Raw genomic sequence first — 12,887 nt, 5'->3', positions numbered from 1 at the left:
ATCTTGCAAGAAAAAGGTTTATTTTTCAGAAACCAGCTGCAGGAAGGAGATAACAATTTCACCACTAGTGTGGGCTGGCTCGACAAGTGGAAGATGAGGTATGGAATGCGTCAACTAGACATATGTGGAGACACTCAGGTCATTTCAAAATTTATCGTCGAGTTTGAAAAAATCATAACTGACAAAAATTTGTCTAATGAACAAATATATAACTGTGACCAAACTGGGCTAAATTTCAAAATGTCACCAGTGAGAACACTTGCTTCTTGTGAAGAAAAAAGTGCTCCTGGGCACAAAAGAAGCAAAGAGCAGCTCACAGTTACGGCAGTTTAAAATGCAACTGGAAACCACAAACTAAAACTAGTTCTGACTGGGAAGTCTGCCAAGCCAAGAGCATTCAAGAATATATCCATCTCAGCTCTTCCGGTTGTCTATACACATCAGGATAATGCCTGGATGAATCAGGAAATCTTCATGAACTGTTTTTTTAACTCATTTGTACCTGACTGCAAGAATTTTTTTAAAAGAAAGGGGACTGCCATGCAAAGTAATTTTGCTCATGGATAATGCGTCCTCACATCCAAGTGCAGGAGGACTGCAGTGCGATGGTATCCGTGCCTTGTTTTTCCCACCAGACGTTACCTATCTCATTCAGCCTGTGGATCAGGGCATTCTGGAACGTCTAAAAAAAAAAAAAGTATCGACGGCGATTGCTACAGTCAATCCTGCATTCCGAAGACAACGAAAGCATTGTAGGAGCTTTGAAGAAAGTGACTTTGAAGGACGTCGTGTACTGGATTAGTGAATCTTGGAGCGAAATAAAGTCGGATACAATTTCTAAGTCCTGGAGGAAAATTCTACAGGAAAGTATGCCAGACACAGAAACTGAAGATTTAGCAGATGAGGATGATCAACCATTGTGTAATTTAATCAGAAGATTGCCAGGATGTGAAGAGGCAGAAGAGGTGGAAGTAGGCGAGTGGTTAAATTCGGACGAACAGTTGGAAGTGATAGATTCTTCTGTAATTGACATGGGTAACATTCCATCGCAGTGTGAGAGTGACGAGGCAGAGGCTGCACCGTTGATGAGTCACACTGATGGCTACGCTGCTCTCGAGGCCACCATATGCTACGTGCAACAACAGCCTGAGGTGACACCAACTGACCTACTGCTCCTGAGACGGTGGCATGACATTGCCACGAGGAAATGTTGCAGCTTCGCCGAACAAAAGACCTTCACTATTACTTGTCTAAATAAATAATTATTGTTATTCTGCCAATGCAAATGCATGTGTAAATACTTTTATTTTAATAAAGTTCATATTTTGACCTGTATTACTTACAATATCATAATATTTCTTTTTCCTATTTAAATTTCGATAGTCTGCGTTTTCGATAGTTCGAGGTGGTTCCGGTCCCTCTACTGTACCATCCTTCAAAGAAGTTGGTATTTGTTTATTCTTCTGTCTGTCAATGTATGCAGTATCTTGTTCCATGCCACTGAAAGCTCTTCTCAATGTTGAGACTTGCAGAATACAGTGTGTGAATGAATAAATGAATGAGTTTGTAGAAACAGTCAGGACCAATGGAGAAAGCAAAAAGAACACTTAATGAAAAAAGAAACTGAATGAAAATAAAATGAAAACCAGAGGCTGTAGAATACAATGACAGTGGGAGACTGAATCTGACAAACCACATAGTCAGATGGTGCTGGCTGCGCACAGTAGACAACATGAGGAAAGTTCATTTTGTACAAAAACATAGTCTCGCATACAGCATAAACCATATCTTCTTCTAAGTTAAGCGAATGTCCATTATGGAGAAACCAGTAATTTTACTGAAATTTCATTTACCATTCTTCCCATTCATGAATCCTTTGGTGGAAAAGACCATGACATTCTTATCTGTATCATTTTATTTATTTTTTTCATATGGCATACATCATAATAGTCCACCTTTGTAGCTGAGATGTTGGTGTGCCTAGATGCTGTGCGAAAGATCCGGCTACTAGGTCAAGAAAGCCGACAATGACCGGGAGATAGGTGTACTGACCCCATGGCCATCCAAATGATGCCATTGCCAGAGTATGATATGGTGGTTGGTTGGTTACATTGGCCCATCTGGGCTGGAATATGGTGCTTCTCTTGCTATTTTTACATAATATACATGTATATTCATACAAAAATAAATTCAACATAGTTCATGTTTACGTGTGCTTATTATGTAGCAAACTTGGTCACAAATTAACATCCAATCATTGGATATAATTGATCACCTCATCTTCTCCTGCAAGGAAATCGATGAAGAGTCCCTTTCAGGATTGTAAAAAATCAGAGGGATAATTTCCATCTCTTATATTTTTCTTCCTCTCCCCCTCCCTCCCCCCTGCCCTAGAATTATTATTATTTACTTTTTAATTTTTCTCCAAATATTTTCTGTATCGTCATTTATATGGAATGTGCATAGTACAAAAAATATCTAATATTTACCCAGGATCTAGCCAACTTAACTTTAGTACCAATTACAGTCTGTTAATTATTTAGAATCCATAAGTGTAATTAATTTACCTAAAAACTGTGCTAATTACAAAATACCAGTAATCTAAAACTTCATTATCGTTGTTCATATGTAAATATATATCCAATTACTAACTTCCTGATAGAGCAGATGCAAAAGGCATGTAAATAACAGCAGCTAATGATGAAAACATGTTAGTGAGATTATCCCTCATTTAGTGTCAGTGTAATTAGCTTCTTTAGTTAAAACACTGTTGCTGGAATAGAATTCCACAATTAAGCAAACTAGTCAGATTAATTCAACAGAGATTATTATTTTATGTAAAAGTTCTCATTCAGAAGTATCTTCCTCTACTATTCATTTGCTCAGAAACATAAACCTTTAATTTTAATTTGGGAAAACTCAGTAAACATCAATAGCTGAATTTTCAAATTATTGCAGATTTATAGAAAAGGCAAGGTGGAAACCATTTTCGTGTCTCCAGAAGGTTGTGATATGAGCAAGATCTGTGCCCAAAATTATTGGACAAAGTACCATAGTCAATTTAGTACAGTTTACAAATCAGAAAATGTACCACTATTTGAAACTTCCTGGCAGATTAAAACTGTGTGCCCGACCGAGATTCGAACTCGGGACCTTTGCCTTTCGCGGGCAAGTGCACACTCCACTGCAGAGTGATAATCTCATTCTGGAAACATCCCCAGGCTGTGGCTAAGCCATGTCTCCACAGTATCCTTTCTTTCAGTAGTGCTAGTTCTGCAAGGTTCACAGGACAGCTCCCGTAAAGTTTGGAAGGTAGGAGATGACATACTGACAGAAGTAAAGCTGTGAGGACTGGGCGTGAGTCGTGCTTAGGTAGCTCAGATGGTAGAGCACTTGCTCACGAAAGACAAAGGTGCCGAGTTCGAATCTCGGTCGGGCACACAGTTTTAATCTGCCAGGAAGTTTCATATCAGTGCACACTCCGCTGCAGTGTGAAAATCTCATTCTGGTGCCACAATTTATTGAAATTTAGTCTGAGAGTTGTCTCCATGGGTCCAGTGACCATTTTTTGGTGACTGATTGTGAACTAGTAATTTTTGTCATCAGTGGTTTTAATCTTCAGTAATGATCATCATCTAATGTGACAATTGGGTCAGACTGTGATTTGAGTTATTTCCAAAGTATTTTTACTGTGCACATCGTTTTTATATTGATTTGACTGTTAGATTTCAAGGACAGTGAAGAAATTTCTTCAGTGAATGCATTAATAATATACATTTGCCACATGAGTACTGTTGTGAATAATCACATCAGTGTTAGGTTATTGTGCTCAAACAATCCCATCACAGATCATCAACCGAATGTACTTTGTGGCTAGTCAATTATCTGTGCATAATTTAAGTAAACAAGACTCAACCAGGCCATAAACATTAGTTTCTTTAGTAATCAAAGTATAGTTAAAATGTTTGAACTGTAACCTTGGTTTGGAACATATCATTTAATATAGCCTACTTTCAAACACCAACTTTTGAGCTAGATTCGACAGAGGCATAGCTGTGACAAATTTATACAGACAAATATAGTTACACTGCAGGCTTGAGTTGTACATCCTTCCACCTTGTGTCAGGTAATTTGCTTTTTGGAGATGGTATCTTCCCCTATTTATGGAGGACATCGGCACTTCTGGTGTGGCCAGTGGATTTTCAGTTTGGTGTTGTCTGCACTTTACATGATTGGTTGAAACCAGGAGGCTTCTGTGTGACCGCAAAACTCTGACACTGTGGTGGGCAGTGCTCATGTAATTGTTGTTTACAGACATTGTGAATGTCAGAATTTGAGCTTGTCATTTCCTTAGTAATGACTAATGTTGGCCACCTTGATTTTAGTTATTTGCAATCCAGGGCAATTATGTCATTATGCATGTGTAGGTGTCGCTTATTATTAATCTCGTGGTACTCTCTAAGAAGAATATTGTTACACCTTATCTCCAGTGGTGGAATACAGCTCCAGGAGAGCAGCCATGCAGTAGGGGTGGATTTTGTTGTCTTTCTGCTAGTGTCATTCAGCTCCACATCAGTCTTTTTCAAGTGTGATCTAATGATCCATATATAGGCACAGCGTTTCAATACCAAATAGACAAACCCGATTGCTGATGTATGAAGTGTATTTGTTGTGAAGCCCGAAGAGGTGACGCACCAAAGAGAACTATACTGAGGACCAAACGTCATTGCAAGGTACTGGGTGTGATGTTAATAGGGACTGGTTCCTCCATGAACCCTCAAAACTGCAGTAACTGACTGATATATGGACTTTATAAGGTGATGGAATTGTTCTGAACTGTTTATCAAGCCACCTGCATCCATTCACTCAGCATTTCTGTCAGGTTACTCTAATTCCAGAAAAGGATGTAGATGACCTGCAAGAATGTTGACATAATGTGCATCTGTCAGTGATTCTTACTACAAGACAGTGGGCCTAATTGTGACTATGCGAACACAGTCCGGACCAGAACTGAGCCACCTCCTGCCTGGACACAGCATTGTTGAGAGGCAGTGTCTATAACTTCATGAGTTATATGCCACACTTTCATGGATATATTATTTCAGTATCATTGAGACTAAGATTGGTATCTCAATACAGTTGACTTAACTGTTGAGACTGAGATTGGACCATACCGCATGCTGCCACCATGAGATTACCAAAATCTTTTATCAGTTGAACCACAAAATTGTATTTGGGAAATTAAATTTTATGGTATGAATGACATTCCTTTTGTATGGATCACCTTAGTAACAGAAAGCAAAGAATCACATTAACAAAGTCCACACCCCAGAAATAAAATAAAATTTGAAATGGTGGGAAAATAAAATATGAAATTCCACAAAGTTTGTTGGTGGGGCCACTCCTGATGCATTCATCATGTTCAGTAGGTTCTTTCATGAGAGAAAGTGAAATGAAATGAGATCTGCTTTAACAAAGTGAAGCAGGGACACATGAATGAGTTAATGAATCAACATAAAGCTACTTAATGTGGGCTGAGAGGGAGATATGTATAAATAAAAAAAATAGATTTCAAGCCAACTAGGAATGCGCACTAGGTATTTTTGATACAGTTCTTTTCTGTTCATATAGTCCCTCCCTCCCTTCCTTCCTTCCACTTGGGTGGCTTATTAGTAATCCAGCCATGAATGCTGCAGCTGTTGCGAAATACATTCAGATGAAATAGTGCCTCTTCTGTAAGAAAATATTCCACCAAGGAACATCCTTGCTATTATAATACTTATTGGCATTAATATTGTGTTCTCAGCTATAAGTACCATCATAATACTATCACTGTCACTCAAGCAACAGGGGCAGTATGGATGATCAATAGTTTATATCATGTGAGGCTAATATCAGCTAGTGACAGCCAATCAAGTTATAGGACTGACTTACAGCACCACATGCAAAACCAAAATTCAAGAAACTGGGGAGGGTGAATCAAATATAAATTGGAATTTTAGTTTTGCAAAACTTCTTGTAAGTGGAGAGCAGTTCGATCTCTGCTCATTGTTCTTTCATTCACAGTGATTGTTCTCCACAGCTAGACCATTGTGATGCCATTTTTTTACTCCGAAACACAGTGTCAAAGCAAGAGGTACCAATCAATCTCTCTCTCTCTCTCTCTTCAAGAACACATCACCATTTGACTGTATATTACTGTAATTTTTCTTCTGTATAATCTAGATTTTGGCTTTTACGTCATTAACGTGTACATTTTACCTGATAGCAAAGTAAAATCCAAAATCTAGATTTACAGAAGAAAAATGCAGTAATATACAGACAAATGCTGGTGCATTCTTTCAAAAAATGCTTTATGACTGGGGTCAGCACCATCAAAAACTTTTTATGCATCATCTGTTACATGATGCATTAAAATCAATTCTAACACAACAGAGAGCATAAAACGGTCCAAAAGTTTGGAGATTTGTAGCACAGTTGAGGGATAACTCCCCGAAAAAGACTCAAGGACACTTGGCACAAACACTTGTTATGAGATCCAGAAACTGTTGAGAAAGCAGCTTACTGATGTTGCCCAAAGACTAGCATGACTGAGGAGGATATTCACACTGTTTGCTAGCTTATTGAAGATGATCACTGAATAACAGATGCTGAAATAGCTGTTGAGGTTGGCGTAAGCTACGGTAGTGCTCAGGTGATCATTACTGATAGCCTTAGATTTCAAAAAATGTCAACAAGGTGGATGCCTTGTCTTTTCATTGCAGAGCACAAACTGTGTCATCTTTAGATGTGCAAACAGCTACTGACACACTACCAAACTGAAAGGGAACATTTTTTGTACCAGATAGTGACTTGCGGTGAAATGTATGTGCACCATTCATCTACATCTACATCGCCACTCTGCAATTCACACGTAAGTGCCTGGCAGAGGGTTCATCGAACCATTTTCATACTACTTCTCTACCATTCCACTCTTGAATGATGCGTGGGAAAAAGGAACAACCAAATCTTTCTGTTCGAGCTCTATTTCTCTTATTTTATTATGGTGATCATTTATGCATATGTAGGTGATTGTCAACAAAATACTTTCGCATTCAGAAGAGAAAATTGGTGATTGAAATTTCATAGATAGACCTCGCCACAAAGACCACCACCTTTGATTCACTGACTGCCACCCCAACTCGTGTATCACACCCCTATTGCGCGATAACACGAAATGAGCCACCCTTCTTTGCATCTTTTCAATGTCCTCCCCCAATCCTACCTGGTAATGATCCTACACCGCGCAGCAATATTCCAGCAGAGGATGGACAGGTGTAACTTAGGCTGTCTCTTTAGTGGGTTTTTCACATCATCTAAGTGTTCTGTCAACAAAGTGCAGTCTTTGTTTCACCTTCTCCACAATATTATGCATGTGATCTTTCCAATTTAAGTTGCTCGTAATTGTAATTCCTAGGTATTTAGTCAAATTGACATTGAATTGTGTGATTTATCGTATACCCAAAATTTATCGGGTTTCTTTTAGTACCCATGTGGATGACCTCACACTTTTCTTTGTTTAGTGCCAATTGCCGCTTTTCGCACCATACAGAAATTCTCTCTAGATCATTTCGTAATTGGAATTGATTGTCTGATGATTTTACTAGGTGGTAAATTAGTGTCATCTGTACACTCTAAGGGGGCTGCTCAGATTATCACCTAGATCATTTATGTAAATCAGGAACAGCAGAGGGCCTATGACACTAGCTTGCAGAATGCTAGATATCATTTCTGTTGTACTTGATTTACCATCTATCACTACGAACTGTGACCTCTCTGAGAGGAAATCACAAATCCAGTCACACAACTGAGATTATAATCCATATGCACGCAATTTGATTAATAGGTGCTTGTGAGGAAAGGTATCAAAAGCCTTCTGGAAATCTAGGAATATGGAATTGATCTGAGATCCCTTGTCGACAGCACTCATTACTTACACCCTCAAATAAAAAAAAAAAAAAAAAAAAATAGCAGCATGGTGCTACACAAAAAAGACAAATCTGCACCTGCCAAAGCCAAAGCCAAAGCCAAAAGCTGTCTCTTTGCTGTGAAAGTTCTTGCAACATTCTGCTTGGGTTTTAAAGGTTTCCTTTGGATCAATTTTCTCCATGTACACCATACTGCGAACACTGTGTACTATTGTCAACTTTTTGACCATACAAAAGATGCATATCTTTCAAAAAGATACCTATTTCCAATCTGAGATGTGATGGTGCATGTAACAAAAAGTTCAGTAGCTGTTGTGGGCCACTCTGTAACATCCTCCCAAGGGTCTGGAATATCACCCTGTGATTTTCATTTACTTGGACCACTAAAAGAAGCAGTCAGAGGATGCAGATTTGATTATGATGGCACTGTCGATGTGTTGATGTGCAACTGGCTGCTTTAACAGCCTTGTTCATTTTACAAAAGCAGGACCAAGAAACTCCGTATCCTCTGGGAAAATGTGTTTCCTGTTACGGAGTCTGTGTAAAAAAAAAAAGTTCATTTGTATAAATTTTTGTTAAGATTACATAAACTTACTGAAAACATTCCATTTTTATGTTTGATTCACTCTTGTAATTCCTTTTTTGCACTATGTGGTTACTTTTCACATACGCTGTGTTATATCTATTTGTTATTGCATTTATCTTCATTGCAGTGCTTCTGTCAGTGTTCTTATATGTAACTTATCTGTGTTTATGTGTCCTTTCTGCCCTGAATATCATAAGACAGATTCACCTGGAATGACCTTTCTGCTTGTCAACAGATTCTCCAAATTTCCTCTGGTCTCTTCCTCTCCCTACATCCCTCTCCCTACCTCCCTCTCCCTACCTACCCCCTCCCTCTCCCCATCCCTCTCCATCTCCCCCACCTCCTCACTGTTCCTAAAAGGGAAGCATTGTTTCCTTAATCAAATGATACAGTTTTCATTTATTAAATGTTCATGTGGTTGTGAGAAAAAATTTACTCGTACTGCATAGATGAGAAAAAAGATTGTCTTCAGCAACTGTAAATAAGAAAAAGGTCTCATTTCTGCAAAGAGGTACAGACAGTTGTTCAAAGTTCCATTGCACATGCATTAGATAAAACATGTCACACAAACAATAAAGTATGAAGCACTTTCTTGTCAATGGAAATATGTTATTTGTCTTCTTTTTGTCATTTCATTGGCCAAATAATGATTGGTGGCGTGTGGCTTAAAATTGTAGTTCTGTAGTATAACATGAGAAAAATCCCAGTCACTCAAGCTGATTTTGTTTTCTTTTCAGACTCCCATGAAGAAAACACAGAAACTTATAGCCAACGAGGGAATTACCTTCGCTAATGCGGTAAGACTTCTAAGAACAGCGAAGTAAAAGAAAAAATTCTAAAATATATATGTGATCAGAAAAGAACAATAAAACTGCTAGTGATTCTTGCCCCCCTCCCCCTCCTCCCTCCCCCAAAAAATCATCAGCAGCCTTATGACTGGTTTGAAGCAGTCCACCATAAATTCCTCTCCTGTGTCAACCTTTTCATTTCAGAGTATCAAATGCAACATACATCTTCAATTATTTGCTGGATGTATTCAAATCTGTCTTCCTGAACAATGTTTTTACCCTGTGCAGCTCCCTTTAGTACCACTGAAGTTATTCCCTGATATCTTACCACATGTTGTATCATCTTGCCAGTGTTTTCCATATGTTCCTTTGTGGGCTGATTACTGTGAAGAACCTAATCTTTCCTTTCCACCTAATTTTCAACATTCTTTTGTAGCACCACTTCTAAGAACGCTTGATTCTCCTCTGTTCCAGTTTTCTCACAGTCCATGTTTCGCTACCATGTAATGCCATTCTTCAAACGTACATTGTCCGAAATTTTTTCCTCAAATTAAGGCTGATGGTTGATAATAGTAGACTTCTCAAGCCAGGAATGCCATTGTTGCCAATGCTAGTCTTCTTTTTATGTCCTCCTTGCTCCATCCATCATGGGTTAATTTGCTACCAAAGTAGCAGAATTCCTTTGCTTCGTCTACTCTGTGATCCCAATTTTGATGTTCAGGTTCTTACTGTTCTCATTTCTGCTACTTCTCATCATTTTCATCTATCTTTAATTTACTCTCAGTCCATATTCTGTACTCATTAGGCTGTTCATTTCATTCGAAAGCTTCTCTAATTCTCATAGAGGTCTTCAGTGTACTTTTTCCACCAATCTGCTCTCCCCTCTGCATTTAACAATGGAATTCCCATCGGATTCATAATGTTGCTGCCCTTTTTAAATTTCACTGAAGCTTGTCTTGACTTTTTTATTTGTTGAGTCAATCTTTCTGACAATCATTTCTTTTTCAATTTCTTTGCATTTTTAAAGCAGCTGTTATGCCTGAGATTCCCTGCACTTCCTGTTTATTTCATTCCTAAGTGACTTATATTTCTGTATTCCTAAATTTCCTGCAGCATTTTCATACTTCCTTCTTTCATCGATCAACTGAAGTCTGTCTTCTGTTTCTTCACAGATACCTTCCTTGTACCCATGTGTCTCTTTCCAACTGCTTTGGTTGCCCTTTATAGAGAAGTCAATTCCTCTTCAACTGAATTGCCTACTGAGCTATTCATTTTCGCAGTATGTATAGCCTTGTAGAACTTCAAATGAACAAAGGGCATTAAAAAAGTTGTCTGTAATTTTTTTATTTTTTGCAGGAGGAAAATGAATTTTTTTGTGAACATACTTGGAAAATTTAGCTATACATTGAGCTTACTCAGTGTAGCCTCCATCATCTGTGACACATCTGGCCCAACATTCTTTTCATTATGTAAATGCACTTTGGTAAAATTCTGTGGATTGACTTTTACACCATCGCTTGACACAGGAAATAAAGTCTTTCTCACTATCAAATGTTTTACTGCGCAGGTGGGCCTTGAGATGACCAAAGAGGTAAAAATCAAATGAAGCCAAGTCCGGATTCTAGGGAGGATGAGGACAAATTTTCCAACCCATTTTCCTGATTTTTTCCTGCATCATAAGGGCTGTATGGGGTTTGGCATTGTCATGGTGTAGTCTGATGAGCTGACTCTGAAGCTGTGGTCTGTGGGTCTTGATGGCACGTCACAGCTTGTCCAATGACAAATAGTAATGGTCCCAGTTAATTGTGGAGCCAGGTTCCAAAAAGTCAATGAAAATGACACCACACTGATCACAGAAGGAGGAGGTATCACTTTTCAGCGTGCTGTTTGTGAAAGTCTTGGTTTCTTCTTCCGAGGGAACCCGGATGACACCACTTCATGGATTGGGTTTTGCTCTCAGGTTCGGACAAAAATGACCACGTTTCATCTTGGGTAATGATGCCGTCAAAACACTGTTTTCAGTCTTCAGTAAAGGTCTTCATGAGATCCTCGCACACATTCTGCATCATTATTTTCATTTCTCCTGTCAATAATCTAGGCACCCAACATGCATAGATTTTTCTGTACTCTAGTGACTGTACCAGTGACACCACACTCACCAATGACAAACGAGTCATTTCAGCAAGCTCACACATCATCACACATCTGTCATTTTGGATGATTTGATCAATGATCTCCTTATTCACATCACTCTCACTGCCGTCGATGATCTACGGCATCGTGGATTGTCCAGCAGAGGTAAATCACCTTCTTTAAACCTCTGCAACCACTGATGGATACTGCTGCAACCCACTGTGTCCTCCCCATAAACAGGGAGCAACTTCCTGTGAATCGATGTGGCACAGTCATCGCCGGTCTTGTAGAGGAACTCCATCACTGACCATTGTTGCAACCTGATATCTACTTCACGGTCCATTATGGCTTACCTGTAAATAAAAGAAAATACTTTTATATACCAACTTACAGATGAATGTTCCAAGTATGTTCACAAAAAAATTCATTCTCCTCCTGCAAAAAATAAAAAAATTAGAGACGACTGTGCAAAACTTTTTGAATGCCCTTTGTTCTCTTCATTCCTTAGCATTCTGTATCCTGTTTCTTTGTGCATTGGTTCTTCCTGACTAGTCTGTAAACTTCAGCCTAATCTTCATCATTACTAAATTGTGATCTGAGTCTATATCTGCTCCTGGGTGTGCCTTACAATCAAACATCTGATTTCATAATCTCTTACTGACCATGATGTAATCCAACTGGAACATTCTTGCTTCTCCCGACCTTTTCCAAGTATACCTCCCTCTCTTTTGATTCTTGAACAGAGTATTTGCTATTATTAACTGATATGTAATGTAGAACTCAGTTAGTCTTTCACCCCTATCATTCCTGTGATAAACCTCACCTGTAACCTTTTCTTCTGGTCCTTCCCCTAGAGCCATATTCCTGTCCCCAGTGACTATTACATTTTCATCTCCCTTTACTTACTGAATTACCCATTCAGTATCCTCATATACTTCCTCTGTCTTTTCATTTTCTGCTAATGACATTAGCTTGTATACCTGAACTTCGGTTGTTGGTGTTGGTCTGCTGTCGATACTGATGGTAACAACCCTTTCGCTGAACTGTTCACAGTAACTCAACCCACTGCCCTGTTTTCCTATTCATGGCAAATCTCACCCCTGTTACACCATTCTTTGCTTATGTTGATGTTACCCTGTACTTGCCTGACCATAAATTCTTGTCTTCTTTCTAGTTCTTTTTATGGAACCCACTGTATCTAGATTGAGCCCTTGCATTTCCTTTTTCAGATTTTCTGTCTTTTCTACCACATTCAAACTTCTAACTTTCCGTTGTCCTACTTGTATAAAGTTCAGTCGCCTTCTCATGGTCATCTTCCCCTTGGCAGTCCAATTTCCCAAGATCTGAAGGAGAGCTAGTCTGGAATCTTTTGCCACTGGAGAGATCATCATGACATTTTTTCACACGCATGAT

At 38.8% G+C, this 12,887-nt stretch overlaps 1 protein-coding gene across 1 annotated transcript in view; it reads left to right on the top strand.

The window, feature by feature from the left end:
• Window positions 1–12,887, top strand: part of LOC126336643 (N-acetylglucosamine-6-sulfatase-like) — a 68,399-nt gene that overhangs the window by 33,303 nt on the left and 22,209 nt on the right. Inside the window, exon 2 of the mRNA XM_050000566.1 lies at window positions 9,291–9,350. Coding sequence (XP_049856523.1) covers window positions 9,291–9,350 — 60 coding nt within the window. The remainder of the gene's footprint in view (window positions 1–9,290; window positions 9,351–12,887) is intronic.

This window comes from Schistocerca gregaria, chromosome 2 (assembly GCF_023897955.1).
Source record: "Schistocerca gregaria isolate iqSchGreg1 chromosome 2, iqSchGreg1.2, whole genome shotgun sequence".
In the NCBI taxonomy this organism is placed as follows: Eukaryota; Metazoa; Arthropoda; class Insecta; order Orthoptera; family Acrididae; genus Schistocerca; species Schistocerca gregaria.
This window is presented reverse-complemented; position numbering and strand designations above follow the sequence as displayed.